This window comes from Corvus kubaryi, unplaced genomic scaffold (genome assembly GCF_017639235.1).
Source record: "Corvus kubaryi isolate FWS band 111438036 unplaced genomic scaffold, C.kubaryi_AGA036_p1.0 37312, whole genome shotgun sequence".
NCBI lineage: Eukaryota > Metazoa > Chordata > Aves > Passeriformes > Corvidae > Corvus > Corvus kubaryi.
Genome location: NW_024581098.1, coordinates 3,754,373 through 3,781,338, shown reverse-complemented (window position 1 = coordinate 3,781,338; position 26,966 = coordinate 3,754,373). Strand labels below are relative to the sequence as shown.

The following is a 26,966-nucleotide window of genomic DNA, read 5'->3' as shown; positions in this document are numbered from 1 at the left end:
AAATGCAGGAAAATGGAACAATCCCGAATCATGATTAGAATCTAAAGGAGTAGGTTTTAAGCTAGCCATTAGTAGGGGTTTTTTTCCGAGTTGGTAGTGTAAAATTCTGTAAATCATATAAATAACCTAAAAGACTAAAAGAAGAATTAAATAATTATTCATTTTGGGTCAGGTTTTGGTTTTTAAGAGCTTAAGTGTAATTATTCTGGCACAAGGGACCTTCTAATGGTTTTAAAGCAAACAGAGCTGGGTGCAACAGGAAATTTTGTGCCATCAAACCATCAAGCTCACCCAGTTGGGAGAAGGAATGAGGCAGATTCCTGTGAGCTGGAGTATCACCAGCTTAGTCTTGCTGTGGGTCTGGGAGGTTGCAGGCCTGGGGGATCTGCCTTGCAGGAGGGATTGTAACCACACATGTGGACTGCATATGACTAACAGCGAAGCGTGTTCTTTGCAGGGCTTTTTTTCCAGCCTGCTCTCTGCTTGCTCTCAGTTAAACAAGGGACTCAGCACATTTAACTGAGCTGCATGGAGAGAGAGATGTGATTTTAAACTACTGAAATTGTAGGAGTCCTTTCTTTGTGAGGCAGAGAATGTATCAGGTAGGTGCAGAAATAGCTCTTGTGGTTCAGAAATATATTTTGAATGGGAGAACATCCCAGGCCCTTAAGTTTTGGGTGAAGTTCAAAGAAATCCTTCCAGAAAGCCAACTCAGAACGTAGCCAGGCCATTCTTTTCCCATTTGTCTTTCTAAAGCCTAGTAAATAAGTTTTTTCAGCAGTCCACCAGTGCAATTAGTTCAGAAAATTTTCATTGGTTTGGGGTTTGGCTTGACAATGTAGAGAACAGCTACAGATCTGAAAACAGTGAGACAAGGAGCAGAAAGTGCTTTTGCTCCCTTTTACTAAGTCCACATAACTGTATTTTGAATTCTGACCAAAACCAGGATAATAAAAAGTTGTAAATAGCATAAGGACAACAATGCAATGATCTCACCAGTTTGTAAAAAAAAAGTATTACATTTTCTGTTTAGCTGAAATGCTATCGCCCTGTCCATAAACCTGAACTTTAAAGTGTAAATTGTAATTTCTAACAGAAATAAAATACGTGATGTTTTTTAAATTGAGTGCTACCACATGAGAGAATATGTCTTCATAATGATGTTTCTGATCTTGAATTAACTGTCAAACCAGGGCATTTATATTGCACAGGTGTACCTGTTGGAATGGGATAGTAAAAATCTGAAGCTTCATTCCAGTTTCTGAAACTGATCTTTTAGGGAAGTAATACCAGGGCTTTAAGTACCTTCTGCCTGAGAAAGTGCTAATCCATCTTCCCTTCCACTAGGCTGGTCAGATGCAAACAGAAAGGTCCCACTTGTGTGCTGGAGGCAGAACAGACCATGACTGGTCTCTAAAATCACCTGCAGGCCAAGAAGAGGAGTTTTAGTTGTTATGCCCACATTTTAAAGTAACTTCCCCCTCCCTTCTTCGATTTATTGCATAAAGAGACAATATTTTAAAACTTTCTCTTCTGGGAGTGTCCCATGCAAACTCTATGTCTTGTCTTCCTCTTTTTTTTGTATTCACTGTTTGCTAGTTACACTTTTCATGCCAAAATTCTGGACATCTGAGGGGTAGATTACTTTCATTGGAATCAGTGACTGAAATTACTACCTCAAGGTCATTAGGTTACTTCCCTATCTTTGTAAAAACAGCTTATTATTTTAAACCCAAAGTTACTAAAGTGGATAAAGATGTGGAAAAAATGAGCTGATTAAATGGTGTATACAGTCTCCATCAGTGACTGTTTCACATCTGCCACTCCAGGATGAACCAGATCCTGTGGTTTGTAACAAATGCCACCTTTTTCATCGAGAACCTCGCAGTGACTAAAGAGCAGAAGACATTGTTGATTGCCGTCATTCATCTCTTATGGTTGTTATTCCTGATGTTGCTGTTCTTTTGTCTTGACTCCCCCTTGATTTTGAATCTGATCACATTACAATTTAACCTTGCAGCATTCTAATTTTAACACTGCAACACTACAAAATAAACAAACATACAGTCAAGACTGTTTTCAAAGGATGATGTTTCTTCTCATTGCCCAGCTTGATCTTTTGGGACAGAATGAGAACTCTTCTTCTGTGAAAGTGGACATCTAATGGCCATCTTACAATATACCTAGAAATAGAGGTATCCTAAATCACAGGTTACTTTTGAAAACACAAGCTGTTATGGCTAAAATTAAACATAGGTAAAATCCTGGCAAAATTGACTTCACTGTCATTGAAGTAATTGAAAGCCTTTCCATTGATTTAAGTGGAACTGAGATTAAACTCTGTATTTATAGAGAAGATTTTTTTTCACTTGCAGACATATGCACCCTTTCTATTCCCTTTTTTTTGCTCTAAATGTACCGTGCTGGAGAAGAGCCACTCTAAAGTTCACGACCTGTAGGAAAGTTGGCATGCCAGCAGCGAAGAAACATCAGTCAGTGCAGGCCAAGCATGGCTACAAGCGTCAGCCAGTGCCTTTTAGTCCACAAGCAAGAGGGTATTTCACTTGACAGGGCTGCAGCAAAAAACTCCAGGTAGATTTCAACGGGCTTCAGTGCCCACTGTGAAGGGGAGAGATTTTAGACATGTTTACTGGGGCTTTGAGTTCCGCAGAAGACATTTTCCGTAAGACGCTGTGCGGGCTGCGTTTGTGAAAGGATATTGTTGTAGCAGCTTGTGTTGAATATCAGCTCAAGGGAGTAAGTCTACAGCAAGCTAAGCGATAGCAATACTCAGAGTAAATGGCTTCTGACTTTTAGAAGTGTTTGTTTCTATGGAGAGATGTTAATTTTGCCCTTTGTCTCTGTGGCAGAAATTAGAGGAGCAGTGTCACGTCTGTCTTGTCCCAGGTGTTGATGCTGAGGGAGATTACCTGGGGGCCTGCAAGGAATAGAGCAAGTACTATTGCATTTTACAGTGGACATCTTCAAGGGAGAAGCAGGGGTTGTACAAGGATGCCACTATTTCAAAATAAAATTCATAGTGTTTGTTCCAGACAAGAGAAATTCACCACAATATTTTGCTCCAGGACTCATGGTAAGTCTGGCTAGGAGCTGTCAGATGCAGATCTCTCTAAGTGCCTGCTCTTCATCATTCAGGCAAAACTTTGTCTCAGCTTCTGAAGAAACCTAAACCCTTTCTTTTAAAGAACTAACATTTACTTTCCCCTGTAATTACCTGCCTGGAATACAAGAGAATTGTTTATGGAGGGGAAAAAAAAAATGAAAAAAAGACATTTTTCTTTTTTAAAGTCACCCTGTAAAAAGGATGAAAAGTATACATTAAGGTCCCTTTCTTTCCAAATCTGTACTTTTCCCCCATAAATATCAGCATAAATTGATGCATGTACATGTGTTTGATGCTTTGTGACTTCAGGCACAAGTAAAATCCTTTCTGCCAGGTCAGAGATGGTCCAGATGCTGTATTTTGCTTGGAAGGACAGAAAATGTGTATAGAAATCTTTTTCATGCATAGAAGTATAAAAGAAAAGAATTTTCTGAGTAGGTGTTGCCTGTGGGAAGCTTAAAAAGTTTAATTTTAAAAGGTTTTCTATCCCATAAACATTCAGGTGTTACCTGTTTTGCAGTCAGTGTTTGTAAAACTAGGGAAACAAATACAAAGTGAATACTTTTTTATATCCTGATGTAACAAAATGTGTGCAGATGTGATCACTGTTTGTTCGGTGTGCTTGAGGAGAATGGGAACATCTTTCCTTTAGACGTTTGAGAGAGTACTGTATTCATTGTTTTTCTAATCCTTTGTCATGTCAAGGACTGAGCAGTCAGGACAAAGATTATATGATGTGTCATTTTGATCCTAGCAAATACAATATTCAAGTTGGATGTGGTGCTGATTCTTTAAAAATGTTTGTACCTAGCTTTTCTAGGTACGTAGAAAATGAAATCTGTTGAGATTTCAGAGGTGAACAGAAAGCATTCACATGTGAAGCATTGGATTTGGTGCTCAATATTCTTCTTCTTGAGAGTAGCTTACCTAAAACTGTTCCAGTATCTGAGTTTTTGTCAGTGTTCAAGAATTCAGCTGATGTTACAAACTGTTGCTGACAGATTCAACAACTTCCGGGGGCTTAAAAATGTTGATTCTCCAACTCTTTTAAGTGCATTAGTTTATCATTTTTATGTGTATGTATTTTTATAGTTTTATAAATATATAATCTTAAAAACTTGGAAGCTTTTTAATATTTTCTAATGTCCCCCTCAAGAAAATGACACTGTTTCAGTCAGAACAATTTCAGCAGATCATTCTGAAATGATCCGATGAAGTTCAGTTATTTGTGTCTCAACCTTGAGTATGTTCCTTACATAGCTAACATGATTAGTTTCATCTAAGATCTTGGTTTTTTGATAAAGTTTGAAGGGGTCCTGTATTGTTTCTTTCCCTCCTCATTATTTTGATCTTATGAACGCTGCCGAGTTATTTATAGGTCCATGACTGCTATGTTAAAACCTTTGCAGGCTGACTGACTATCAGAAACTGCATTTTTGAAGGACTTCCAGGGTTTCTGCTATGTGGAGTAGGACTGGCATCCTGGTTTCTCATGGGCCCTTTGGGGCTTCTGCTTTGGGAAGCCCTGCTGGTGTAGCCAGCTCGTCGGACTAACTACAAATGCTACCTACAGAAGTGCTACCCTGTAATGCTTTTCTACCTCCCTCAAATCTCTGTGGTGCTGTGCATTAGAGGGTACAGCCTTAAATAGCGAGGATAATGGTGAGGAATGACTGGCACTTGATATAAACAGACCTCCTGGTGCTGGAGATTGCCACTGGAAATCCTTTCAGTGCTTCTCCTCAACTGCAGAATAAAGAGGTGTATGCAAGGGACTCTACCAAAATGCCTTTGCCAAATATTGCAACACTGCAGCAAAGGTGTTTGCTAGCTGTTCTGAAAGTAGGACTGAGTGGCAAAGTGGTAAATTTAAAAAAAATTTGTAAGCTTCTGGGAAAAATCTGCCTCTCTGACTCTTTTGAGTCCCCTTTTCCATTCATTTGTGTTGTAAAACACACTTTCACAGGATTGCTTAAAACCAAGCCTGCAGCTAAATATTTACCCGATGGATTTTGTTAAATCTGTTTGAGTGCCTCTGGAAATGAGTTCACACCTCTAATTCCTAAGTACCCTTTGCCTCTGGGCATCTGTAGTGAAATGCAGGTATTAGAAGAGCTGAAATCAGTTGAGATAACTGATAACCTGAGTCAATAAGCAATGGATTGAGAAGACAGAATGACCTTTTGTCTCTCGGGGGGCTTGGAAATTTTTGAGCTCAAATCAGTTTTTCAGATAATGCTTGAAAAATATTTTCCGGACCTGTTGTCAGCCTTCCTGCATCAGTTAAATACCAGCTAATTTAGTCCAAAAATATTGCCCACCAGCGCTTCTAGGAGCAGGTGAAGAACACCTGAGGAGGCACTTGTGCCAGAAGGCTTTGCCAGCCCTTTTTTCTAAGGGAGGGGCTGCTTCCTAACAGCTCTAACACTGCTCACAGTCAGCTTTAGTGCACTTCACTGGTGTATAGGTTGTTACTGTCATCTCAGTCCCAGGTAAAATGGGAGTTTGCCAGTTTTTTGTATTTTTCATGTGTCAGCCTTTGGCATCTCTTTAACACAAGGGAGATACAAGCCCAAAATCCAGCTGCATGGTTTGCTCCCTTCCTTTGCTCTCTGTTTAACATCCACAGGACTAAGGCAGGAAGCAAAGTGGATAAGCTGTCACTGAGCACTCTGCTGTTGGACGTCACAACTCCATGATCTAACACAGGGGAATTCTGAGGAATCACAAGTCAGTAGAGGCAAATGGATGGTTTGGGTGAGAAGGGGCAAAACAAAGGTAATAGTGAAGGCAGAAAGAGCAATGGCGGAGTGGGGTATGGCTTCTGAAATAGTCTATTTTGAACATTCTGTGTTTAAGAAACTAAATTATGAAATATGTAGGAGGAAAAAACATATCTACAAGTGAGGAATGCAAGATGAGCCTCTGCTGATAAAACTCTACTACATGTTATTTTATACCACTGAGATTCTCATCCAGAAATACGTCTGGAGTCTCCATTTCACCTCATTGGGCCAGCAGTGTATGTTTCAAAAGATTTATTGGGGTAGTTTTAAAAGCCACAGACTGTAGGGCATTTACCATATCTCTTGAGAGACTGTCTACAGCCTCATACATCTTTCTCTTCAGAGTTCCCCTGTTGAGATCAGGCGTTTTCTGTGTTTAAATATTATTCCTGTTATTCCTAATTAAACCCTGTATATCACACCTCATAATTCTCTCCTCAACATGAACAGCAGATAGCTGTTTTATTCCCAGCTCATCAGCACTTAACAAAACTGTATAGATTTGATGTTATTCTCTTCCCAGAAATCAGACTCTCCAGCCTCAGTCCTCTGAGTGTTTTCCATCTCTTTGCCTCTCTCCTTCTACTCTGTCATTGGCTTCCAGACAACTTGGTGCCTAAACTAGAATGTAATAGTTGAGTGTAGTTGAACCAGAGCCAAACAGAAGGAGAAGGTCTCTTGCTTCCTGTTCTGATGTGATGCACTTGATAAGGCAGACCAAAAATATACTGCTGCTTTCTTGCCAGAATACCCAGAAGAATATTAGACATGGTCTCAGAATTAAGCAAATGACACCTGAAGTGCGAATGTACTTATTCTTGTTTGCAAATAACATTAACCAGCTTAGCTCCAATCTGCTTATTACCATCTCAGATGCCTTCAGTTTAGATGCCTCTGGACCAATTTAAGGATTGTCGCCTCTTATCAACAGGGTCAAATTGGGCATGGTTTTTTCCAGGCAGTGGTGTGGCACTTGTAACTCACATGGATTTCTCCTTAGAGCCACTTTCTGTTGATCTCTGGAGTAGGCTGGTGGCCACTCCGACAGCAGTGGTTCGGCGTGCAGCCACAGCATCACTTGGGAGAGCTGGCTGCTGCCTCAGAGGATGGCTGATTGTACAGGGGCTGTAATTGCCCATGGAAATTGTCACTGTGGCAGTGAATTCAAATCCGTTTTTCTTCTCAAAATCCAGGTCTGTAGATATTACTGCTCTCTGCAAGGATTTATGTAATGCTCTCGCTTTTGTGGCCTAATTGAAGTGCCCCTGCAGCAGCCACGAATACTTGGCCGCTGGGCTGCTGTGGTACATGGCTGTAAAGCATCTGCAGAGTGTTTTATCTGCTCAGAACCAACACATTTCACATAAAAATTGGCTCCTAACAGTTTTCATTGGTATTCTCTGTCCAAGGATATATTTTGTCTTGCAAGCTGCTGCAGGCCTTAGTGCCCCATGCTTTTCTGTAGGATGTCTCTGTGCCTTCACATTGACCGTCCCTTTCTCTTCTCCTGCCAGCTGTGAGGCTTCCTCATAGGTGATGGCTGTTGAGTTTTGGTGACTGTGAAACTCTTTGTGAAATAACTCTTTAAAAAGTGTGGTGGATCTTGGGAATGGCACCTTTAAAGCTTGTAGTTCAGTGACTGAGTTTCTCCGTGGAGTGGTTTTTGAGGTGTTCTCCTGGAACTACTGTGTTGTGTTAGAAGAAAAATGAGATCTTTTCAGAGGAAGGAGGTGTTGAAAAATTAGTTTGAGGACATTTAGTCTTTGGGGGAACGTGACATACAGACATGAAGTGCTGTGTGACAGTTTTGGCACCTCGTATTTCCTGTTGTTAATGATACAAATGTCATCTTTCCACAAAAGTTGGTGCACTGTATGCATCCTAGAGCAATGCTTGTGTAGGAGTGTGTCTTCTGTCTTGACTACCCTTAGATGAGTGTTTCTAAGAAGTGATCTACTTCATTTTACATGAAGAAAAATCTTTAAACAACCATTTGGGGATTTCAAAGCACATAAGGATTCTTTGCAGCCATGAGTGCCAGCCTGCTTGGATGTGCTTCTTCTGGGCTTTCATGTGCTCCCCTTGGCTTTCTTCACATTCCCTTCTTGCCATGGGAGAGGTAAATTCAGGGCACTGAAATTTCTCCAGACAGGAGTCTGCTTACAAGCCCATTTCTAGCAGCTGAAATGTTTGTGCAGTGTTGGAGGAATTTTTATAATCTAAACGTTCTTTTGCAGTATAATTGATACTGTTTTATTAAAAATCTTCCTCCTCAAGCACATACAACACTAATTCAAGTTTAGCAGGGTCCAACCAGTGTTAGAGGTAATGTGCATATCTGAGAGGAGAGACCCAGATGAGTGAATCATATGTAGCAGCCTGTTTTGTTGTGTCCATTTACAAGCATCACCAGCCATTATCTCTGAATTCAATATTTCAAGCATTAGCTTTCTGTTCTGGCTTAGTATATGAGACTATTTGCTACATAATTATATTGTATTTCATTTTCTTCTGTATGCTATTGTAATAATGATATTGCCTAATAAAATAATGTCAGATTTTAATTAGGTTAAAAGTAATTTTTTATATTAGGTTTTTTATTTGAGAAAATAAACTAGCTGGTAGTGCATATGAAGCTGTCCATTTTTTTTTTGTTCGCATTTGCTTTCATTTCCTGTCGTCCTTTACCTGTTGAAATAAGGATGGGGTTTTTTCTTGGATTGTTTTAAGTTATTACAGCCCTCCACAGCCTTATGTCTAACATATGTCCTGTTCTAGTGAGGACATAAGATGCCTACCTTGCTATTTATTAAAAGGATAGTTTTGCAAAAATTTCTGCTCCTAGTTAATAGCTGCACCTTTTTAATCACTGAAATAAATTAGCTATACTGATGTGAAAGAGTATGATAATACTCTATGAGAGTACTCCAGCAAAGGGAGACTTAAATTTTCTGGGAGGCAAAGACAGACTACATTTGCATCAAAGACAGTTTTTGGAAAAGAAAAGCTCATGCCAACTTTTGTGGCGGGATACTTCAGGAACAACCAGTGATGTAGGAACTGGCACAAAGTGTAGTTCTCCTCCTAATTTACTTTTATAATAGTGTCATGAGTAGCATCTCAACATACATCCAAATAATGAAGAGAAGGATGAAGGGGTGAAAGATCCTTCTGTTTCTTAATGCCCTTCTCTTTAATTCTTTAATTCCTTTTGCTTTCAAAGTGACCTCAGTGCTCTGTAAACTTCCACATCACATGCAGAGGAGCTATGTTCTCTGTTACGTGGCTAAAGCTTATCTTTATTGGGAGATACTCTGACTCCTCCTTGAAGTGCCATTTCCAAGTACATTCCCTTGTATGTAACTAACTGTTTGTAGGCTGTCCTTTTTTGTTAGACCTTTATTAAGAACTAAATAGAAAACCTCTGAGCCCAGTTCAGCAGCCCATTCCTCTTCAGCTAGGTGCGGTCATCACAGTGGAATTCAAGCATATGCTTGGGGTTCAGTGTGTATGTGAAGGTTTTGCAGGATAAGGACAGATTAAAGAAAGCTTTTGTTGGACTGGAGCCCATCTGACTTTGCCTTTTCTATGTATTCCTCATTAGAAGACTCAGATATTATTGTATTGGCCTGTTAATTTCTTGTCATTTAAGTTCCATACAAATTTAGGCATCTCATTGCTGTTTTTTCCTGCTGATTCTTCTTGTATCACATGGTACTGCCAGCCTACCTGTTCTGTTTCTGCTGTGTATAACAACTGGGTTGCTGTACTGCTTGTGTGGTTATTCATGGGTACACAGGCAGGCAGTTATGGGACAAGAACGTACAGACCCTGATTCCAGTCACTCTTTGTGAGAGGTAGTATCTTAACTGAGTATCTTGAGGTTTGAGCTTTATTATAACTAAGGCTGCCTAGTGAAATCATTTTAACAGTGCATGTGAAACTTCTTTTTCCACCACAAAAGTAGAGACATAGAGGTGTGACCTTCAATGAGATCTGGTACTTGAAAACAGAATTAAAGTTAATAAGTTGACATCTGCTTTTAAAGCATCTTCATTTGAATGCAGCCACCAAAACAATCAAGTGGTACCCCTCTTACCCAGGTCATCGCTTACTCATTTTACCAGGCCATTCATGGAAGGGATATGGCCAGGTAAAAGAGATAAAATCTTACATTTCCTTATGCCCTGACAGCAGCTAATTGCTAAAAACCCCTTCTTCAGATATTAATTAGATCAGCCTGGAGGCTGCTCCTGCTTGCATTAAGGATCTGATTTCTCTCCACATGAGATCCTTACAGACTCAGTAATCAAAGCTTTCTTTGTCTCAGAAGGTATATACTTAACCCAAATATGCTCCTGAATGCCTTAATTCCAGTCCTAGTGCCATTTTTCTGTCCTAGTGCCTGCTCTCACTGAGCTTCAAGACAAATTAACAGCTACCACTATGAAAGAGTATATGTGAACAATTTCATCAGTGCCTCATCATTCTTTCATTTGTAATTTATTTCCTACCTTTCTGGCAAATAGATCTGGAGGGACTTGGATTTCCATGGGATTGTTTTTAAAGGTTCTTCTTTTTAGCTGTGTTGTTTAGATATAGTTCAGACTTTCTTTTCTATAAATCTATTTGTTTTAACATTTCAGAAAATTGAAAAGTGAAAAAAACCCAAAGGCATCTGTTTCAGGCATAAAGATAAAAAAGCTTAAATACTTCTTGGTTGTCAGTTGTATAATGGAAAACTCTTTGTAGCTGATATTTTTCAACTTCTCTGGATCAGTGGCTATTGCATTTTGTTTGGGCACCACAACTTTTCATCAGTAAGGTTACAAAAGCCAGTAGTCTTTCTATTAACTAATTTTTTTGACTACTCACAGTACTTAATTTTAGTGCAATTTTCCTATAACCTGCAAAGGATCTTAATAATTTCAACTGCCTAGGAATTCATTTTCTCCTGCAGCTACCATTTGGTTTATTTAGTGGGTTTTGTAATTCTGAGGACGTGAAAGTACCTACTGTCCTACAGCAAATCATCATCAAATCTGTATTTACAAAAGCTGACAACTTGTATTATTAAAATTGGCAGAAGCCAGGAAATGCTTCCTAACACAATTGTTTCACTGACAGCTTACTCTCAAATGAATTTGGGTTTAATTATGGCAGCACAAGAGGAGCTGAAAGATCCCTTTGACTAAGTAGGATTTTAATTATATTTGAAATCCTGCAACCTCCTTTTTGCCTCTACAATGGCAAGTAAAAAAGAAAGAGGACCAGACTACCAGAGTATCAGAGTATAAATTAAATGCTTCCTGTGATAAAGGCCTTATAATTCTTTATCCCTTGAGTTTCATTACAGTTTTCTCTATCAATTATGGCTTCTCTAACCAATTGAAAGAAGTAGAATTGCAAATTTGAGTGTTCAGAGGTCATCAGTTCTTCATTGATCTTGGCTTCTAGAAAAATAGTTTTAAAAATACATATTCTGAAGGAAAAACTACCATTTCAGTGAAATCCAGCTCCAAAATGAGTTAATGGGTAAACTCCATAAAGATATTTACACATCAGAAAAATCAGATTTGGTATTGTATATTGCCAGCTTTTGTGTTTGAGTTTTGGGGGCTTCTTCTTTTCCTGGAATGTGTTTTGAGTGTAACTAAAAAGAAGTGACTGTTAGTGGAAGTTATTTTTAACTACCCCTTGGTAGAATTAAGGCTCTGAAATGTCATATTCAAAGGAAATCTGCATCTTCTTTATTGTTTTAAAATATTTAATAAAATTTAGACAAAATACAATTTTTTAATTGCATTTGAATAGAAGTTTGAAACACTGCATTGAAATTCAGTAGCAGTTAACTGGAATCAATCCCTTATGTTTAGCAGAGGTGATGGCAGTGAAGCCCTGGAGAAAAGTTTTTTGGAGGTGACCAAAATTATTTTATTGGATAATCTTACGCTCTCAAAAAACGAAAACATATTTGAAGCACTGAACATTAGCTTTCTTTCCATATTTCATCCAATAGAGTAGTTTCTTCCAGTGTCAGGAAGGCTGACTCAAAAAGAGCATGGCTAGAAGAATTCATCAAGGCAACGCCTGTACGACAGCTTTTCAAAGTTTCATATGTATATTTTAAGTTACAAGTACTCGTTTTCTTAAATGTCTTTCATGTCTGGAGTAGTAAGATTCTCTAAGAGAAGTTCTCCATGTTGCAGAGAAAAGCTGAAAATTATACTGTACAAGTACCCATGAAAAGAAGAAAAACAAGGATTTTGGTATATATTTCAGCCTAGTTAGTAACATTTTTAATTCCTAAACTTGATAATGCCTAGTGCACATGGAAAGCAACTGATGTTTCCTTTGTCATGGCCTCCTCTAGTAAACTGCTGATTCCATACAGTATGAAATTAAATGAAATACGTAATTAGTCTATTTTGACTCTCACATTTTCTGTCTCAAAATTACGCTTTCTTTTTTTAAGTGTTTAATCCCTTCACACTTGTTTTATAGACCTGAGAGATAAGATTTGCATAGCATTCAAACTTCCTTGAAGACTGTGCATTATGGAAATCACTTGCAGTGGGTGCCTTATTAGGCATTTTTGGCAGTTTCCCACTAAGGCTACAAAACTCCCAAAAGGGGAGCTGATGAAAAAATATGTTGGAAAATTCTTTCTTAAAAACAGAACCACATTTCACTAAAGGAATAAATCAAGACAGAATTTCAGGTTTCTTGGTGTTATTAAAATCGAAAAATACGACAAAAATGAGAATAGTCAGACTTGCTGAGACTCATGTTGGAGATGAACTTAGCAACAGCTTTTGTTTTCTTTCTTCATTGCAAAAATCTCATCTAGATAAAATACAAGCACACTTTGTAAGTGCAGTGCAATTATAGCTAGCCTCAGGAAAGAGCATTGACCAATTTTATTACAGTGCCAAAGATTAGTCCTGGAATGTAAAGCTGAGAGAGGCCTGTTAGGGACTTGCTTCATTAGAACATGTGGAACAAGACATTCATACGGCACCAATAAATCCATTAAGGGGAAGAGGGCTCTGAAATAGCCCTTCAGGATTTTTATTATTAACGACAAGGATTGCTGAGGTTGGTGATGTCAGAAATATGGTTTTAGCCAGCACTCACTGTCCCTTTTAACTCACTGATCTCCAGTCCAAATTCTTTGAAATAAGCAGCTATAACTGTTCTAGTTAGCTGAGGAAAATCTACCTAACACACCTGAATTTGGAGAAAATAGGAGAAAATAAAAGATCAGTGGAACATCTCCTCTCTCACATTGCCATGAATCCTGCGTGAACAGAATCCTAGCTGTTGACTATAGCTTTTAAGTTCCTCGTGAAGTCACCGTTAGATAGACCCTAGCAGGCTCATTCATTTTCATAAATCTAAATTTCTGGTAAATCCTGAAAAGAAATAGCAGTTTGTTATGTATGGAGGGCGTTTTGATAAAACTGTTCTGAGCAATGGCAGACAAGAAGCCTGTGCTGCTGAAAAATGGTCATGTTGTCTGCTCAAAGCTGGGTTTAAATATTGTCCAGCTGCATAGAAAATAGCTTCAGATTTGTCAACAGCATAAAAAATAGCCACTGAGAAACCAGCACATTTCTCTGCATCCTAATGCTTTTAATTCCCAGAGACACTGAAGTGAATATCATTTCATGGAAAAAAAAATAGCTTCTATATCAAGAGTTTGAGATTTCCTCACTAGGGAAATACAGACTGCTCAGATAAAGGATGCTTGATCCTGGTTGATATTTTCTGCCAAATGGTGGTATTCTTTCCAAAAAGTGATTTCGAGATACTCACTGTTGAGATTACCAGTCTCGTGGTGCAAAACTTCCGGCTAGAAGTTGGGTCCCAAAATGCTCCCAAGAGCTTCGGAGCACCAGCACACTCAGCTGGACAAGACTGGAGCAGAGAGGTGTTTCTCTTTTTCCTCTGACCTGCTTCAACAGAAAAACAACTTTTATCCAGCCTGAAAGACTGTCGGAAGTGTCACTGGCCAGGATTCGGAGCCTCTTTTTTCAAAGCCCCGGCTGCGTCACAACCATCACATGGGACTTGATAAATTTTTCATGCCAGAATTAATCAATTTCAGTGGGCAGTTTTCCTCACTGGCGTGTATCCTGCCTCCCTGGGGCACTTCATCTGTCACCGACAAATGGGATGGGGATTTGTGGAAGTGCTAGTGGGGTGGCTCTTCTCAGACCCATCAAACTGTGTGTGCGCATGTCAGGTCAGGAATTTTTGGGTCTCCTGGGACGTGTGTGGGACTTTACAGAGAGGAGTGCCAGGTACGTAGGCAACTGCTTCTTTTGATGGTGTGGTGCTGCTTTAACCCCAGCTGGTAACAGAGTCACATGCAACTGCTCCCTTATTTCACCACCGGCCTCACCACCAGTGTCGGGTAGAATCAGGGAAAAAAAAGTGAAACTCATGGATTCAGATAAAAACAATAATTGAAACAAAGCAAAATATAATAATAACAATAGTGAGACAGAGAGAGGTAATAATAACGAGACAGAGAGAGGAATACAACCCAAGATAAATAAGTGATGCCCAGTACAATTGCTCGTCACCCACTGACCAATGCCCAGCCCATCTCTGAGCAGTGATTGACACCTCCCCGCCAATTGCCCCCAGTTTATACACTGAGCATGATGCTCTCTGGTATGGAATATCCCTTTGGCCAGTTCAGGTCAGCTGTCCTGGCCTTGCTCCCTTCCAGTCATTTGTGCACCTGCTTGTGGATACAATATTGCTGCTAGCAAGAATTTTTCTTGCTTCTTTCCAGTCCCATGAAATACTTTTCTCTTATCACAGAAGATATTAGCAGAGTTCTATAAACTATGAACACCTGCGACCTTGCAGAGCTTTGTTTATGGTACAGTAGAAAAATATTTTGACAATGGATATTTTAGGATTTTAGCCAATCACCCCAAGGGGTGGCTGATCCTTTGACCAATTAGACTATGAAGAAAAAAGTCTATAAAGACAAGAGTTTGTAAAATAATTAAATAAATCAATCTTGCTGCACAATTCCTGCCTGTTGGATCTCTCTTCTCCTCCCTACCACTGCGGGATACCATAATACCTACTCACTGGCAGAGCCTAGGAATCTGAAAAGTCCTTGACTTAGGGTAAGCACTGCTTAGCAACAATCAAAACATCAGTGTGCTATCAACATATTCTCAGACTGAATCCAAAACACAGCACTGTACCAGCTACTAGGAATAAAATTAACTCTATTTCAGCCTAAACCAGGACAGATTGTTTTTTTGGAGCTAATAATTTAAATGTAGCATGCATTCCTTTTATCATGCACAGACCTAGCTCGAGAAATGGAAATGTAATGGAAATATGCTACTTACGAAAAGAACGACATATAGTGGGGTTTAATAAAATACATTATTTACCCTGTAAATACTAAAACAAGAAAAACACTTATTTGTGAGAGAGATTATTGCAGTGCTCATAATCCAAGCAGCACAACAGGAAAGAAAAGATAAATGAGGCATTTAGTTCTCACCTTGTGCATATTATATGATATTCCCACCCACATTTTATAAACCAGAAAAGTATATTAAAAATAGACCAATTATGCTTCTGATACTGATAAGCATGAAGATGAAATTGTAGTCAAAATAGTTCCAATCAAACTATATTCTTTCTTTATTTATTCTTTCTGACACTACTGATGTCATAAAAGTTTTCAGCTTGAAACATGGGTAAAAATGAAACATTCACAGTATCTTTTTCAGAGGCTGGAAACCTCATGCTTGGAATGATTTCTGCTTTGGAATGTCTGTAATATATTGAAGCCTTAATACCATGCTAATTGGTACCTTACTAATTAGCTTGTGACTAGAATTTTAATTAGATGCACAATAGGTGTTCTGCTTACCTGCAGTGGAGGAGCTATTTCCTGGGAAGAAAAGTGAAGGGAAAAAGATAGTGAAAGGAATCCATGGAAGACAAATATAATCTAATCCCTACTATGAGAAATGCATACATTCATTGATACTTTTCAACATTCTGTCTCTGGAAATGTATTCTGTTTTGTAAAGCACATTAAAGTTTGCTTTGTGATTTGCTTTTCTCCCCCGTAGAACAAATTGTACTTTTTTTTCTGTGACGTGACGTGTGCTGTGAGCAAAATGAGAAATACTGGAACACGACTGTAGTCACTTAGCTCAGGGCCAGCCCCAGGGACTGAGGTGAATGCTTTGTGGGCTCAAAGCAGGAGTCTGTAATCTGATTTGAAGAGCAGAGCTGTGTACCTGGGAGCTGGGTCGCAGGGAACAAGGCTGAAAAGGGAGATGCCCGGCACCTTGACAGTGGCATTAGTTGAGCCTGGGCTGTAGTGCATTCTAGAGTTAAAAATGCATGTGAGAAGCTTGGAAGACACAGCAGAGTGAATTCCTGTCGTGGCAACTCAGAAGTACCAATACTTTGGTAGATGAGCATCATCTATCACTTTTCTTCTATCAGGAGAAGATAGGAAAGAGGGATGGAATGTAGCTGTCTGAAAATATTGCCACCACTAATGCTCTCATTAGCCTAACAACATTTACCCTGTTAGAGGGAACTTCAGGATTTTCATTTGGGGTGAAGGCTGTTTTAAAATCTGCAAAATATCTAGTGCAAGAAGAGTCCTAAAAGACATAATATGAAGCTCCTTCCTTTTCCAGTGAAGCCTGAGTTGTGTGTTTATAAATATAAAGTTATTTGTCAGGCCTGGTAATCCCCATAAGCCCCAGCAGTGAAAAGGGTGATTCAATTTCAGAAGATAATGGGACATTCTGAAAAATGATGATCAGGTCCAGGGAACATTCTTATATGAGGAGATATAAAAAGTAAAAGTAAAGGGAGGATGAATTGCAGAAAATGGAAAACCAGTTAAAGAATTTGTTTTTTCCCCCCCACTAAAGGGACACTTTAAGAACAGGCTTTTCTGAAGGAAGTGGAAAACATACTGTACAATTTGCATGATTTGAAAAATACTTTTTTTACAGAATTTAGACTGGGAAAATTCTTCTGCATGGTGAATAAGGTCACAGGTGAGCCACGTTCCATGCTCTGCAAGATATTTAAAAGCAATAGCTAAGGAGTATTTTTCTCCAGGTGGCAGTATGAGGGAAGTGAGAATAAAGTTGCACCCCTTATGTCTTCAATAAAATTTGTAGCAATCACTCTGAGACCAGCAATTATTTCACAAATGTTACAGAACATTGGTGGAATGAAAACAGCAAATTATTAACTGGAGAAAAATCTGTAAGATTTAAGTGTCTGTTGTGTCAAGAAATGGAAGATGATGTCATCCTTGTGCCAAAATCAAATTAACCCAATCTCGGTCAAATAACACAGAGTATTGGGTCTGAAAACAAGCTGCACATTGCTGGTGGAAAAATGCTGAATATAGAAGTCAGAGAAAATTATGATGGCTTATAACCAACTCTACAAGCAATTAATATTAATCAAAAATTGTGCTTGCTCTGAAGTATGCACTCAACTGCCTTGCCTAGTAAAAGGTGCTATCTTTCCAAAGGGTGTTATTAACCCACCTGTCCTATGAGATCTGGTCATTTCCCATGGCAAATTTGTCTCCTATTATGAGTTTCATTGGAAACAGAAAGGAGCAGGGACTCAAGCCATGGTTAGTGGAATTATATTGCTTTTAATCTTTTATGGGCAGAGATTTAAACCTGATTCATGTAAAAAAGATATTTCTTGCTGTCTAATTAAGGTGCTGGTTGGGCCTGGCGTGTCTTGAGGTATCTCATTTTACTGGGAGTCTTCTCCGACACCTCCAAGCTAGCAAGACACCAGCTACCTCCAGATCACAGGCTGTGACCACTTCTGTGAAGCACTGTACTGAGAGCTGTTATCTCTGCAGAAGGGGAGAACATACTAGCTCAGACTTAATGCCATACTACACACATCCCTATCACTCCCAGACAAATGAAAGCATGAGGGTGAACTTGAATATCCCTGCAAAGAGGCTGCATCCATACCCTTTGTCCACTTCCTAGTGGGACTGCTGCTCACATCACAAAATGCCCACCATAGATAGCACTTCAGCAGAGTCTTTATCAGTACTCTGAGAATTGAATAGGCTATTTGGAAAAGGCAATTATAATGTACCACCACTTCATTTGAACAGTGCATTTTGAAAGGGAAAAAAAACCCCACACAACAAAACACCCCTTTGTGTGATTGCCTTTCTGTCTTCGAGAAATAAAAGGAAACTGGTTTTCTATCTTGAGTTCTTTGGTGATGGCGGACTTCAGCATCCATACTTTTATCCTTCTTGTTGTATACATATGGAAGTTTGCTATGGGATACAGTGCAATTTTTGATTGCAGGCTTCTATAGAGCATCTCTTTTATAACCTAGGTAGTCTGATGTTATTTTACACAGTCTAGTTGACATGAGGATGTAGTTTAAAATGCAGGTCAGAAGCCCTAACCAGACTTGGCAGGCAGGAAAGGATATTGGTTCGACAGGATAATTACCCATAGAAGGTGGTGATGCTAGTTTTAATTTTTTGAGTGCTGCTAAAGATGTTTATCTTTACTTTGAAGGCCTTAGTCTTTTATGGTTTGAATGCTGGCTGTGAGAGAAGCTGTTGCTTTTCTCCATGCTGTATCCAGCAGTAGTGCTCTTCAAAATATTTGAAAGATTTTTTCATCCGAAAACTGGAGGAAAATATATTCTTACTTCTGAGCCTTTTTCTGAAACTCATTTAATCAGAGATATACTGTCCTGAATTTGAATGAATATTGGGAGAGTGTTTGCTTGGGTAAATAGCATGTATTATGTTACGGTGTAGAGATTTAGTTGCTGTTGTTTGGTTTGGTTTTTTTTGTCTCCTCCAAATAGAATTGGCTAGAACATAATTTTTGAGACTATAAAATAATATCCAAATCTTTTATGATTTCTTCTCTCTTACATAATTTAAACTGAGGATTCCTTATTTAAGAAAACCTAAAATGAATTTCAGAGCTTGTGTTATGTAAGCCAGTTAGTTACATCAAGCAGAAAAACTGAACACTGCCTTTGGGAGAGAGGGGTGGCGGGGGGGAACAAATGCTTGAAAGCAGAGTCCAGGGAATGGAGGACAGTTTGAGGACCAGGTTCTCCATGAACCACGCCACACAGAGGCTGGCAAAAGGCATCGGATACGCGTGGAGCACCTGTCAACCTCAAAGGTTCTTCGGGATCAATTTTGGATGCTTTTGTACATATGTTCAGTCTGGGAATAATACTTAATGTTTTCACATGATTTTGTCTTCCAGAATGATTGAAGATTGTGGGAAAAGAGGAAATACCATGGCAGAAAGAAGGCAGCTGTTTGCAGAAATGCGTAAGTACTTCCTGGAAATGTTTTGCTGTGATAGACCAAGCCAGTTGCTACGCAGTGTCAGTTAAATTTATGCAAGCTTTCCACCTCAAATCTCTGTTGCACAAATGAATATCATGAGACCAAAACCACACAAAAATGGGCTGATTTGACCAAAGCAGGAAAGAGAGATTTTCTACATCAGATTTTTTGATTGAATTATTTTAATCAGTAGCTTCTTAAGACAAAGATGCTGGAATACACAGGTTGCAATGAAGAGAGATAAAGGTCTCCAAAAGCTACATCTTTTATTGGAGGTATCTGTAGTGGATTGATTCCAGCCAGCTGCGAAACTCCCACACATTTGCTTAATCCCTTACCAGCCCCCAGCGGGGTGGAGGAGAATATAGGGAGAGCAAAAGCAAGCAAACGCATTGCTTGAGATAAAGACTTGATTAAGTGACAGAAAGAGAGGGAAAAAATTACAACAGAAACCAAGAACCAGTGATGCAAAGGTGGCTATTTCCCACTTCCCAGAGGCAGACTGATGCCCAGCCAGTCATGGAGCAGTGTCCACCTTGGAAGACAAAACTCCCCATCCCCTTCTTTCCCTACCCCAGTCTTATTGCTGAGGATGGCATTACATGGTGTGGACTAACCTTTGGCCAGGTGGGGCCATCTGTCTTTGCTGTGTCTTCTTCCAGCCTCTTGCCCATCCCCAAACCCTGGGAGGGGACAGAGTAGGAAACAAAAAAGCCTGGGTGCTGTGGAAGCACTCTTTGCAACAGCTGGAACAGCGGTGTGTTAGCAACACTTTTTTAGCTGCAAATCTAAAACACAGCAGCACACAGACTGCTATAAGGAAAGTTAACTGCATCTCAGCCAGACAGTACAGGGACTCATGTACGTCATACCCTAGTTCAGCATATTTTTTATAGTTCCTAAAGAAGTTCTGTGCTCCCTGCAGGATAGTGTGTCAGGGATGTACCGTACCAACAGTGTTCCTGCATTTCTGACAGTCATTTCTGATTTCTCTTACAACCAATCCACTGTTTCTCCAGGAAATTCTATTAATATCAAGTTTTAGACTGTCACCCTGTTACTAGATTTACCTGAGTTATGTGTGTAATTACTAAGCTTCCTGTTGTTTGTCTCCTGCTACATAGTAAACAATGCCAGAGCATCTCCCTGATCTTTGGTGGGAGACTAAAATGGGCATTACTGGGACTGGAGTTATTGTGCATACTGAAAGGCCAGGTGTGTGCTGGTGAATTCAGTGTGCTCAGGACTGTTCCCTAGGGGTGAGCCCTACATCTGAGCTCTCCAAATTAAAGACTTCTCACTCAGATGGCCTACCAAGGACTGTCTTGGCCCATTCCACAGTGTCCACTAGCTCTGTTGTGCCATTATAAATCGTTAAATTATGTTAAACTATTTTAGTATCACACAGGGCTTACTGTTGTAACTCATGAATATTTCTCACTGATCTTTTCTCTCTGGTGACCAGTGACAGGACCTGAGGAAATGGAATGAAGCTGTGTCACGGGAGGTCTAGGTTGGATATTAGAAAAAGGTTCTTCACCCAGAAGAGAGTGGGTGGTTGGGCACTGGAACAAGCTTCCTAGGGGAGTGGTCACAGCACCAAGCCTGACACAGTTCAAAAAGCATTTGGACAATTCACTCAGGCACATGGTGTGATTTTGGGGATTATCCTGTGCAGGGCAAGGAGTTGGATTCAATGATTCTTGTGGGTCCCTTCCAACTCAGGATATTGTATGATTCACTTGTCTCTTGTGTACAGCATCTTGGACCCTTGGAGGGAGGTATTGTTCTTCGGCTAGAATCAAAAAATGTATTTGTCCATTATCAGAACATTCTATAGTTTTAATTAGAATTACAGAGGGGCCATGATTTTTTATCAGCTAAAGTCAGTTGCACAGGTACCATTAATTTCAATTAGTTTGAAATATCCCTAAAATGCTTAGGACTTTGCTGTGAGGATTTGTGGTTTGTTTCCACAATTTTGAAGGCTGTTTTGATGTGGAATTGTTTTGGAGGAGTTAAGGAGGTGTTGGGAAAATCAGCAGTTGGAGGCAGAGGAGGGACTATTTTCCTGTATTGTACACCATTAGTTATAGTCTACTATTTTTTTCTTTCACATTTCAGTATTTTGGCATATTTACCTGAGTCTGGTTTATCTCACATGTGCTTCCCTTCTCTGTTTGCCTGCCTCTGTTCCACCTACTACATATGTACACAGAGAACTGGGTGTTCCAGCTAGGTAAAACTAGGGGAAAATATTAAGTCTTTGTGAAAAACTGAATGTGTTTTAGCCATATTCATAAAACACTGAACCTTGCATTCTGAGGGCCCCTCAGATGCCTCTGTGTGTGGAGGGTGTGCTTCACTGAAACCAAAGTTTATCCTGGCATTGCATTCAGGTGCCTCTGGCTGTGTGCAAGCCCACCTGTTTAACATGTTTAACAAAAACCACGGGCTCCTGATGCCCTACATATTGTGGGCTATGTGAAGATTCTAAATGTTCTGGTAGGCACAAGCCTATGGTAAAATGTTAAACTCCACAACCTGCCAATATCAGAGGAAGAAAATTTGTAATATAAAGGCTTTTGCCAGCGGTTTCGGTTCTTGGGGCTTAAATCTGCAAGTCTGTGATTAAAACCCCACAATAATTTTAGAAAATGGGTCATGTTCCAGACTACACAAGATAGAAAAGAGAAAAAAAAATCCAACTTTTCAAGCCTTTTTAAGTGGGAAGTTTGTCCTGAACAAGGAATAGAACTATTTGATTCTAATTTTAAATTTGGACCACTGGGATTTTCCCTCTATTTTGAGACATCCCGTTTGGCCTTCTTGTTTCCTTTCCTTCAGAAGAGGCATCCTTCTAGTTCCAGATTACAAAATTTTGCAAATTAATATCATAATCATTATCACCTTCTGTAGAGTCCCGTGGTTAAAGCTTGTCTTATAACTCAAAATGCTCTATTGGACATAAGCCATTAGGTCTTAGTCTTCCCTTAGTCTGACCTGACATGCCCAGGTATATCCACACTGATGAAGAGTTCAAAATGTACATCATTGTTGGTGCGTATTATCCAGCAGGAAAACAAAGCCAAAGCTTGCAGTGTGTCCCTTCATAATCTTTGCAAACCACAAACAGTGTTACATGACATGAGCATATTCAAAGGAAACAGAGTGAGGCACTGCCACCAGTGGAAGGAGAAGGCCACTGGCAATCCTGTAGGGAAGTTACAAATTCACTGTCTCATTTGCCATGCTCAGTCTTGCACGTCTTTCCACTTGTTTTTCAGGATTCTCCATCATGTAAGTGATGGTACTTTTCTACAGAAGTTATTTGACAAATAGATCTCTGACTGTGGCAAAATGTGAATCATGACAAAATTAAATTATCTTTTCCAGGGTATTACCAGCAACACCTACTCCCCAAATAATATCAAAATAATATCATCCACTGTGCATGCAAATAGTAAAAAAGAAAGAAAAATAGCAACGTTGCATACAGATTTGTTTATTTAGATTATTACTGCAACCTCAGAAGCTCAATGAACCAGTCTCACTTCGCTTTCACTCTCTAAATCTTGTTAAAAGGCTGAAGTTTTGTAAAGGAGCACTGGAAGTTTATTGGTAGCTTTCACTAAAGTTAAGAGAAGAAAGTTTACATTCAGTTTACTCATTTTTCCTATTAAAAAGGAAGAACTTAGTGTTGCAAGCTTTATGCTCCCTTTCACCTGTGAAGAAATTTTCCAAAAGCTGTCAGTGAGATACTAATGGAGAAGGAGAAAACCTGTATAATTTTAACAATAGAGGATATGATGGAAAAAACTCACAAAAATACTTCCCATACCTGATGTTAAGTAGTGAAAGGTAATTTCCCCCAGGAGCAGATGGTGTTGAGACAGCTAACTGGCAAAAGGGAGTAGCTGGCAGCCCTGGGAAGACAGTGTGGGAGAATTTGGTCAAGAAAAGAGCAGAATCTGGGGAGAATGGAGAGTATCATTCTCATTTTCATCTCAGAGGTCAGAGCACATTTGAAAAATTCGGGTCTGAAGAATGACACTGTTTAAGAAAGCGTGGGTGAACAATGCTGCCACAGACAGAATGGAAGCTTCAGGCAAGATGTATCCGGGAAGGAAGCCCTCCCATTGAGCCACAAGGTGCAGAAAGGACCCCCTCACTCTGGAAGCTCCTTCTGAGAGAGTAGTCTGGGTAGAGCTCAATCCAGTCCTAGTTGCAGACTTGGTCAAGAGTTTATGTTTTAAGGATTATACAGATGTAATTGATACTTTATATGACTTTATCATGCAGGATTAAGGATAGCAAACCAAATATATTTATAGGAATAAAATAAATATTTATTTAAATTGATTATAATGATAATAATTAAACTAAAGTATTTTAATCAAAACTAGTTACCGGACAGTATAGATAGTTATAACTATTAATGTAGGGCACTATTTACTAAATAAATTATTTCAAAGCTAGTTTAATAATTATTAAGTGGTGTTACTGACCCATATCAACACCATGGGCAAATCTCTTTCACTTGGCCTCAAGGAATGACCTTGAGCAGCGTCCCCACTCAAGGGAGGAATCGCCACATACATATCCAGAAGGAGCGTGTTGGAAGTCCCTGCAATTAAAAAAGGAACTGAGCTTTTATAATATAAAGTGATTGACTGTCAATCAAATGTTTCTAGGCTACCTGTGCCACCTCAGCGGCTCTTGATAAGTTACCAGTACTATCACTTGTTGCTTCCTTTATCAGGAACTTTGTGTGCCACATCCTCACCAGTGCTGATTTCTGTCAGGCAAGACTGTTTTTCATGTCCTCAGAAGGTTTAGCTTTGAGATTGTGGAGTCAGGCTGGTCTCAGCATTCCTGAACACCAAGAGCAGCATGGTCCACCTTCTCCATCCATCACTGATAGTTCTGCAAATAGGAGAAAATTTGAGCTGTTCTACCCCCACTTCCACAGAGTATCCTGCTACAGATGCCAACATATGGCAGCAGTTCAGCTGAGAAATCTTAAAGTATTTAGGAAGCTTGTGTAAAAGCAGGGCTGTATTCCACTCCTCTTACATCCTGACTGTGCCTTGTTTGGATGAGTTTGTTGGACACTGTGCCAGGTTCTGCCCCCACACTGGCCTCTGTGTACTGTCCTTGTATGTGAGGTAGCTGCCACTTAGTTTGTTCCCATCTCCTGGACAGCTGCTTTGGAAATGTTACGGGATCTTAAGTTGCAGCAGCCAGGGCCAAGCTTTGTGTGGAGCATACAGCTGACCCTCAGAGGTCTCTGTTGCAGAGAACATACATCCAGAAAATGGAGAAAGGCCTCACACCCCTTGCATTGTCATTGCCCCCTTCTGCAGATTGCCTTAAGTTACAGCACGGTATGTTTTCTGATTTGGTTTGCTGGCAATACCTTGTTCTGATATGGCATGTTGGCTAAAGATATTTGTTATGAGCTTTTTTTGTTAAATATTAAAATTCACTGAGGTTTTCCCTGCTGTTGGAGCTTGGCCAGTGTGTCTTTTAGCCTGCAGCTTGACCAGATTGTTCTTCAAAGTGACAGACACAGTGGGCTGACTATTCCTTGCCTTCCTTTATAAAATTCTTTTAACACTGTAGCTCCTGACATCCCCCTTCTTACTCCTCACTCCTCTCTACTCTCTCTGCAAAGGAGAGAGCCTTGAAAATTGTTAAGCAGAGGCAGCTCATGTGTCCTCTTTGTTCTCTGGCTTCCCTGCTAGCAAAGATACTCACAGGTCATATTCCATACAAATGTCACCGTTATTCTCTTCCACTAGGGGCTCAGGATCTGGATCGCATCCGTTTGTCCACCTACCGAACAGCATGCAAGCTTAGATTTGTTCAGAAGAAATGCAACTGTAAGTATGCCAGCACTTCTTTTACCTACCATTATTGTAAGCTTTCCACTGCACTCCCTAGTCTGTCCTTCATACCACTGACAAACTGGGACTGTGTGATCAGGCATTGCAAAGGACACTAATCAGAGTGCCTGGGCAGACTTCAGATATTAACCTGTTTTCATAAGGAGCTTGCCTCAAATACGCCAGTGACTCAGTCATAGAAAGGTGGGTCAGGATACAGGCCTGTATCCTTATTAATTAGTAAGTATGTTAACTGCATTCTCCAATTTTCTTGTGAATAGCATTTGTGGGTTCCAGCACGGCCCTGCAAATTGAATGCTTTTATAGCAGCTCTGTGAGAAAAAAATGGTGGTTCCAGTCCCCTTCTATTTAGGGTGCAGCAAAGTAAGTGCAATGTTGGTCAGACCCCTTTATTTCCAGAAGGCCAGCTAGACAACAGCTCTTCTGAGAGACTGAACCTGCTTGTAATCTCTGCATATCTGTCTTACTCCCTCTAGGTTTTATTGAGAAATTTCCCACTTGATTAGTGACTTTTTTTAACTTTTCTTCTGAGATTCAGTCTTTTTTCCTTTACGGCTGCATTTCCTATTAGCACAGTCATGTGCTGTGAACTTTAAAGGGGAAATACATATTAAATTTGTAATGGAGTGTATCTCCATGTGCTTCTTCTCCATTCAAAATAGTATGCAAATACTTAGAAGGGCAGGTTTGGGTATATGTGGTTTATCAGACCTTTCCACACCAAGTTAAAAAAAAACCCTAACCAAGGGAACTCTTATCAGCAGTAGCGGTAGGGAGAGGACCAATGCAGAGAAAACAAGTGGGTTTTAGTCCTCATATATAGACTAGAATGATAACCTGGCTGTGCTTGTGCTACACACAGTGGTAAGTATGTTAAAAAATTCTCACTGTAGATAAAAATTTACCACCCTCTTAAGTTCCTTGTTTTGGGGTTACATCTGTCTGTGTTACAGAAATGTTTAGCTTATGCTGTCCAAACATACTGGAGAGCCCAAGTTGTGATGGAAAATATTTTGGAGAGTGTTTACTCTGTTATTAGCCACAGAGCTGATAGTTTAATCACTTCCATAGCACACTTTTCATATTTTTAATATGTCCTTAGCTGAAGTATGAATTGAAGGTTTGGTATCACATTATGAACAGTCTGCCAGACACAAAACCCAGGGGGAGTTTAGTACCTGCCTGGCAGCTGGCTTCTCCCATTCAGGAGAAAATGGGTTGAAAGACACTATTATGTTGCATTCAGTTGTTTAGTTTTTTAAATCTTATGCTTAGGAGGATAACATTTTCACTTCATTTTCATGGTAACAGAATACAGTAGTCTGAGGTGACAAAAGTATCCAATTAATTGGACAGTGATAGCAAAGTATGTATGCACCTGCATGCAGAGCAAATGAAAAAAACCTAAGGGCTAATAGTAGCCTCACTGCTGGGAGTGTCTGGCTGGCTGAAAATGCACTGGTTGTTAGTCTTAATTTTGTGCCTCTTATTTATCAATTGCAATCTGCTTTTGTGGAACTATTGGTTCTCTTCATAAAGAATTAGTGCAGATGCCCTGCAGTTTGCCAGCTTGTGCCAAGTCACTCATGGACAGGCCTTACCTTCTGGTCTCCATTGATAACCTAGGAGGAGTAATTTGCTGATCTTGTTTCAAGATTTATAGTATATCAATCTCTTCTGAAGGGAAAAAAAAAAAAGGAGAAATTTGAAATGTCATCCTAAGAATTAGGTTCTGTGCAACTTAAGGAATA

The 26,966-nt window shown here is 39.7% G+C and overlaps 1 protein-coding gene across 23 annotated transcripts in view; it reads left to right on the top strand.

Annotated features, from left to right (window-relative positions):
* Window positions 1-26,966, top strand: part of DTNA (dystrobrevin alpha) — a 223,463-nt gene that overhangs the window by 106,633 nt on the left and 89,864 nt on the right. For 16 of the 23 annotated variants that reach the window (XM_042029071.1, XM_042029072.1, XM_042029067.1 and 13 more), the window contains 2 exons: window positions 19,221-19,288; window positions 25,111-25,191. In XM_042029071.1, coding sequence (XP_041885005.1) covers window positions 19,222-19,288; window positions 25,111-25,191 — 148 coding nt within the window. In that variant the 5' untranslated portion in view covers window position 19,221. Of the gene's footprint in view, window positions 1-19,108; window positions 19,134-19,203; window positions 19,289-25,110; window positions 25,192-26,966 lie in introns of those variants that run through there. The other 7 variants (XM_042029061.1, XM_042029065.1, XM_042029060.1 and 4 more) reach the window with 3 other exon arrangements.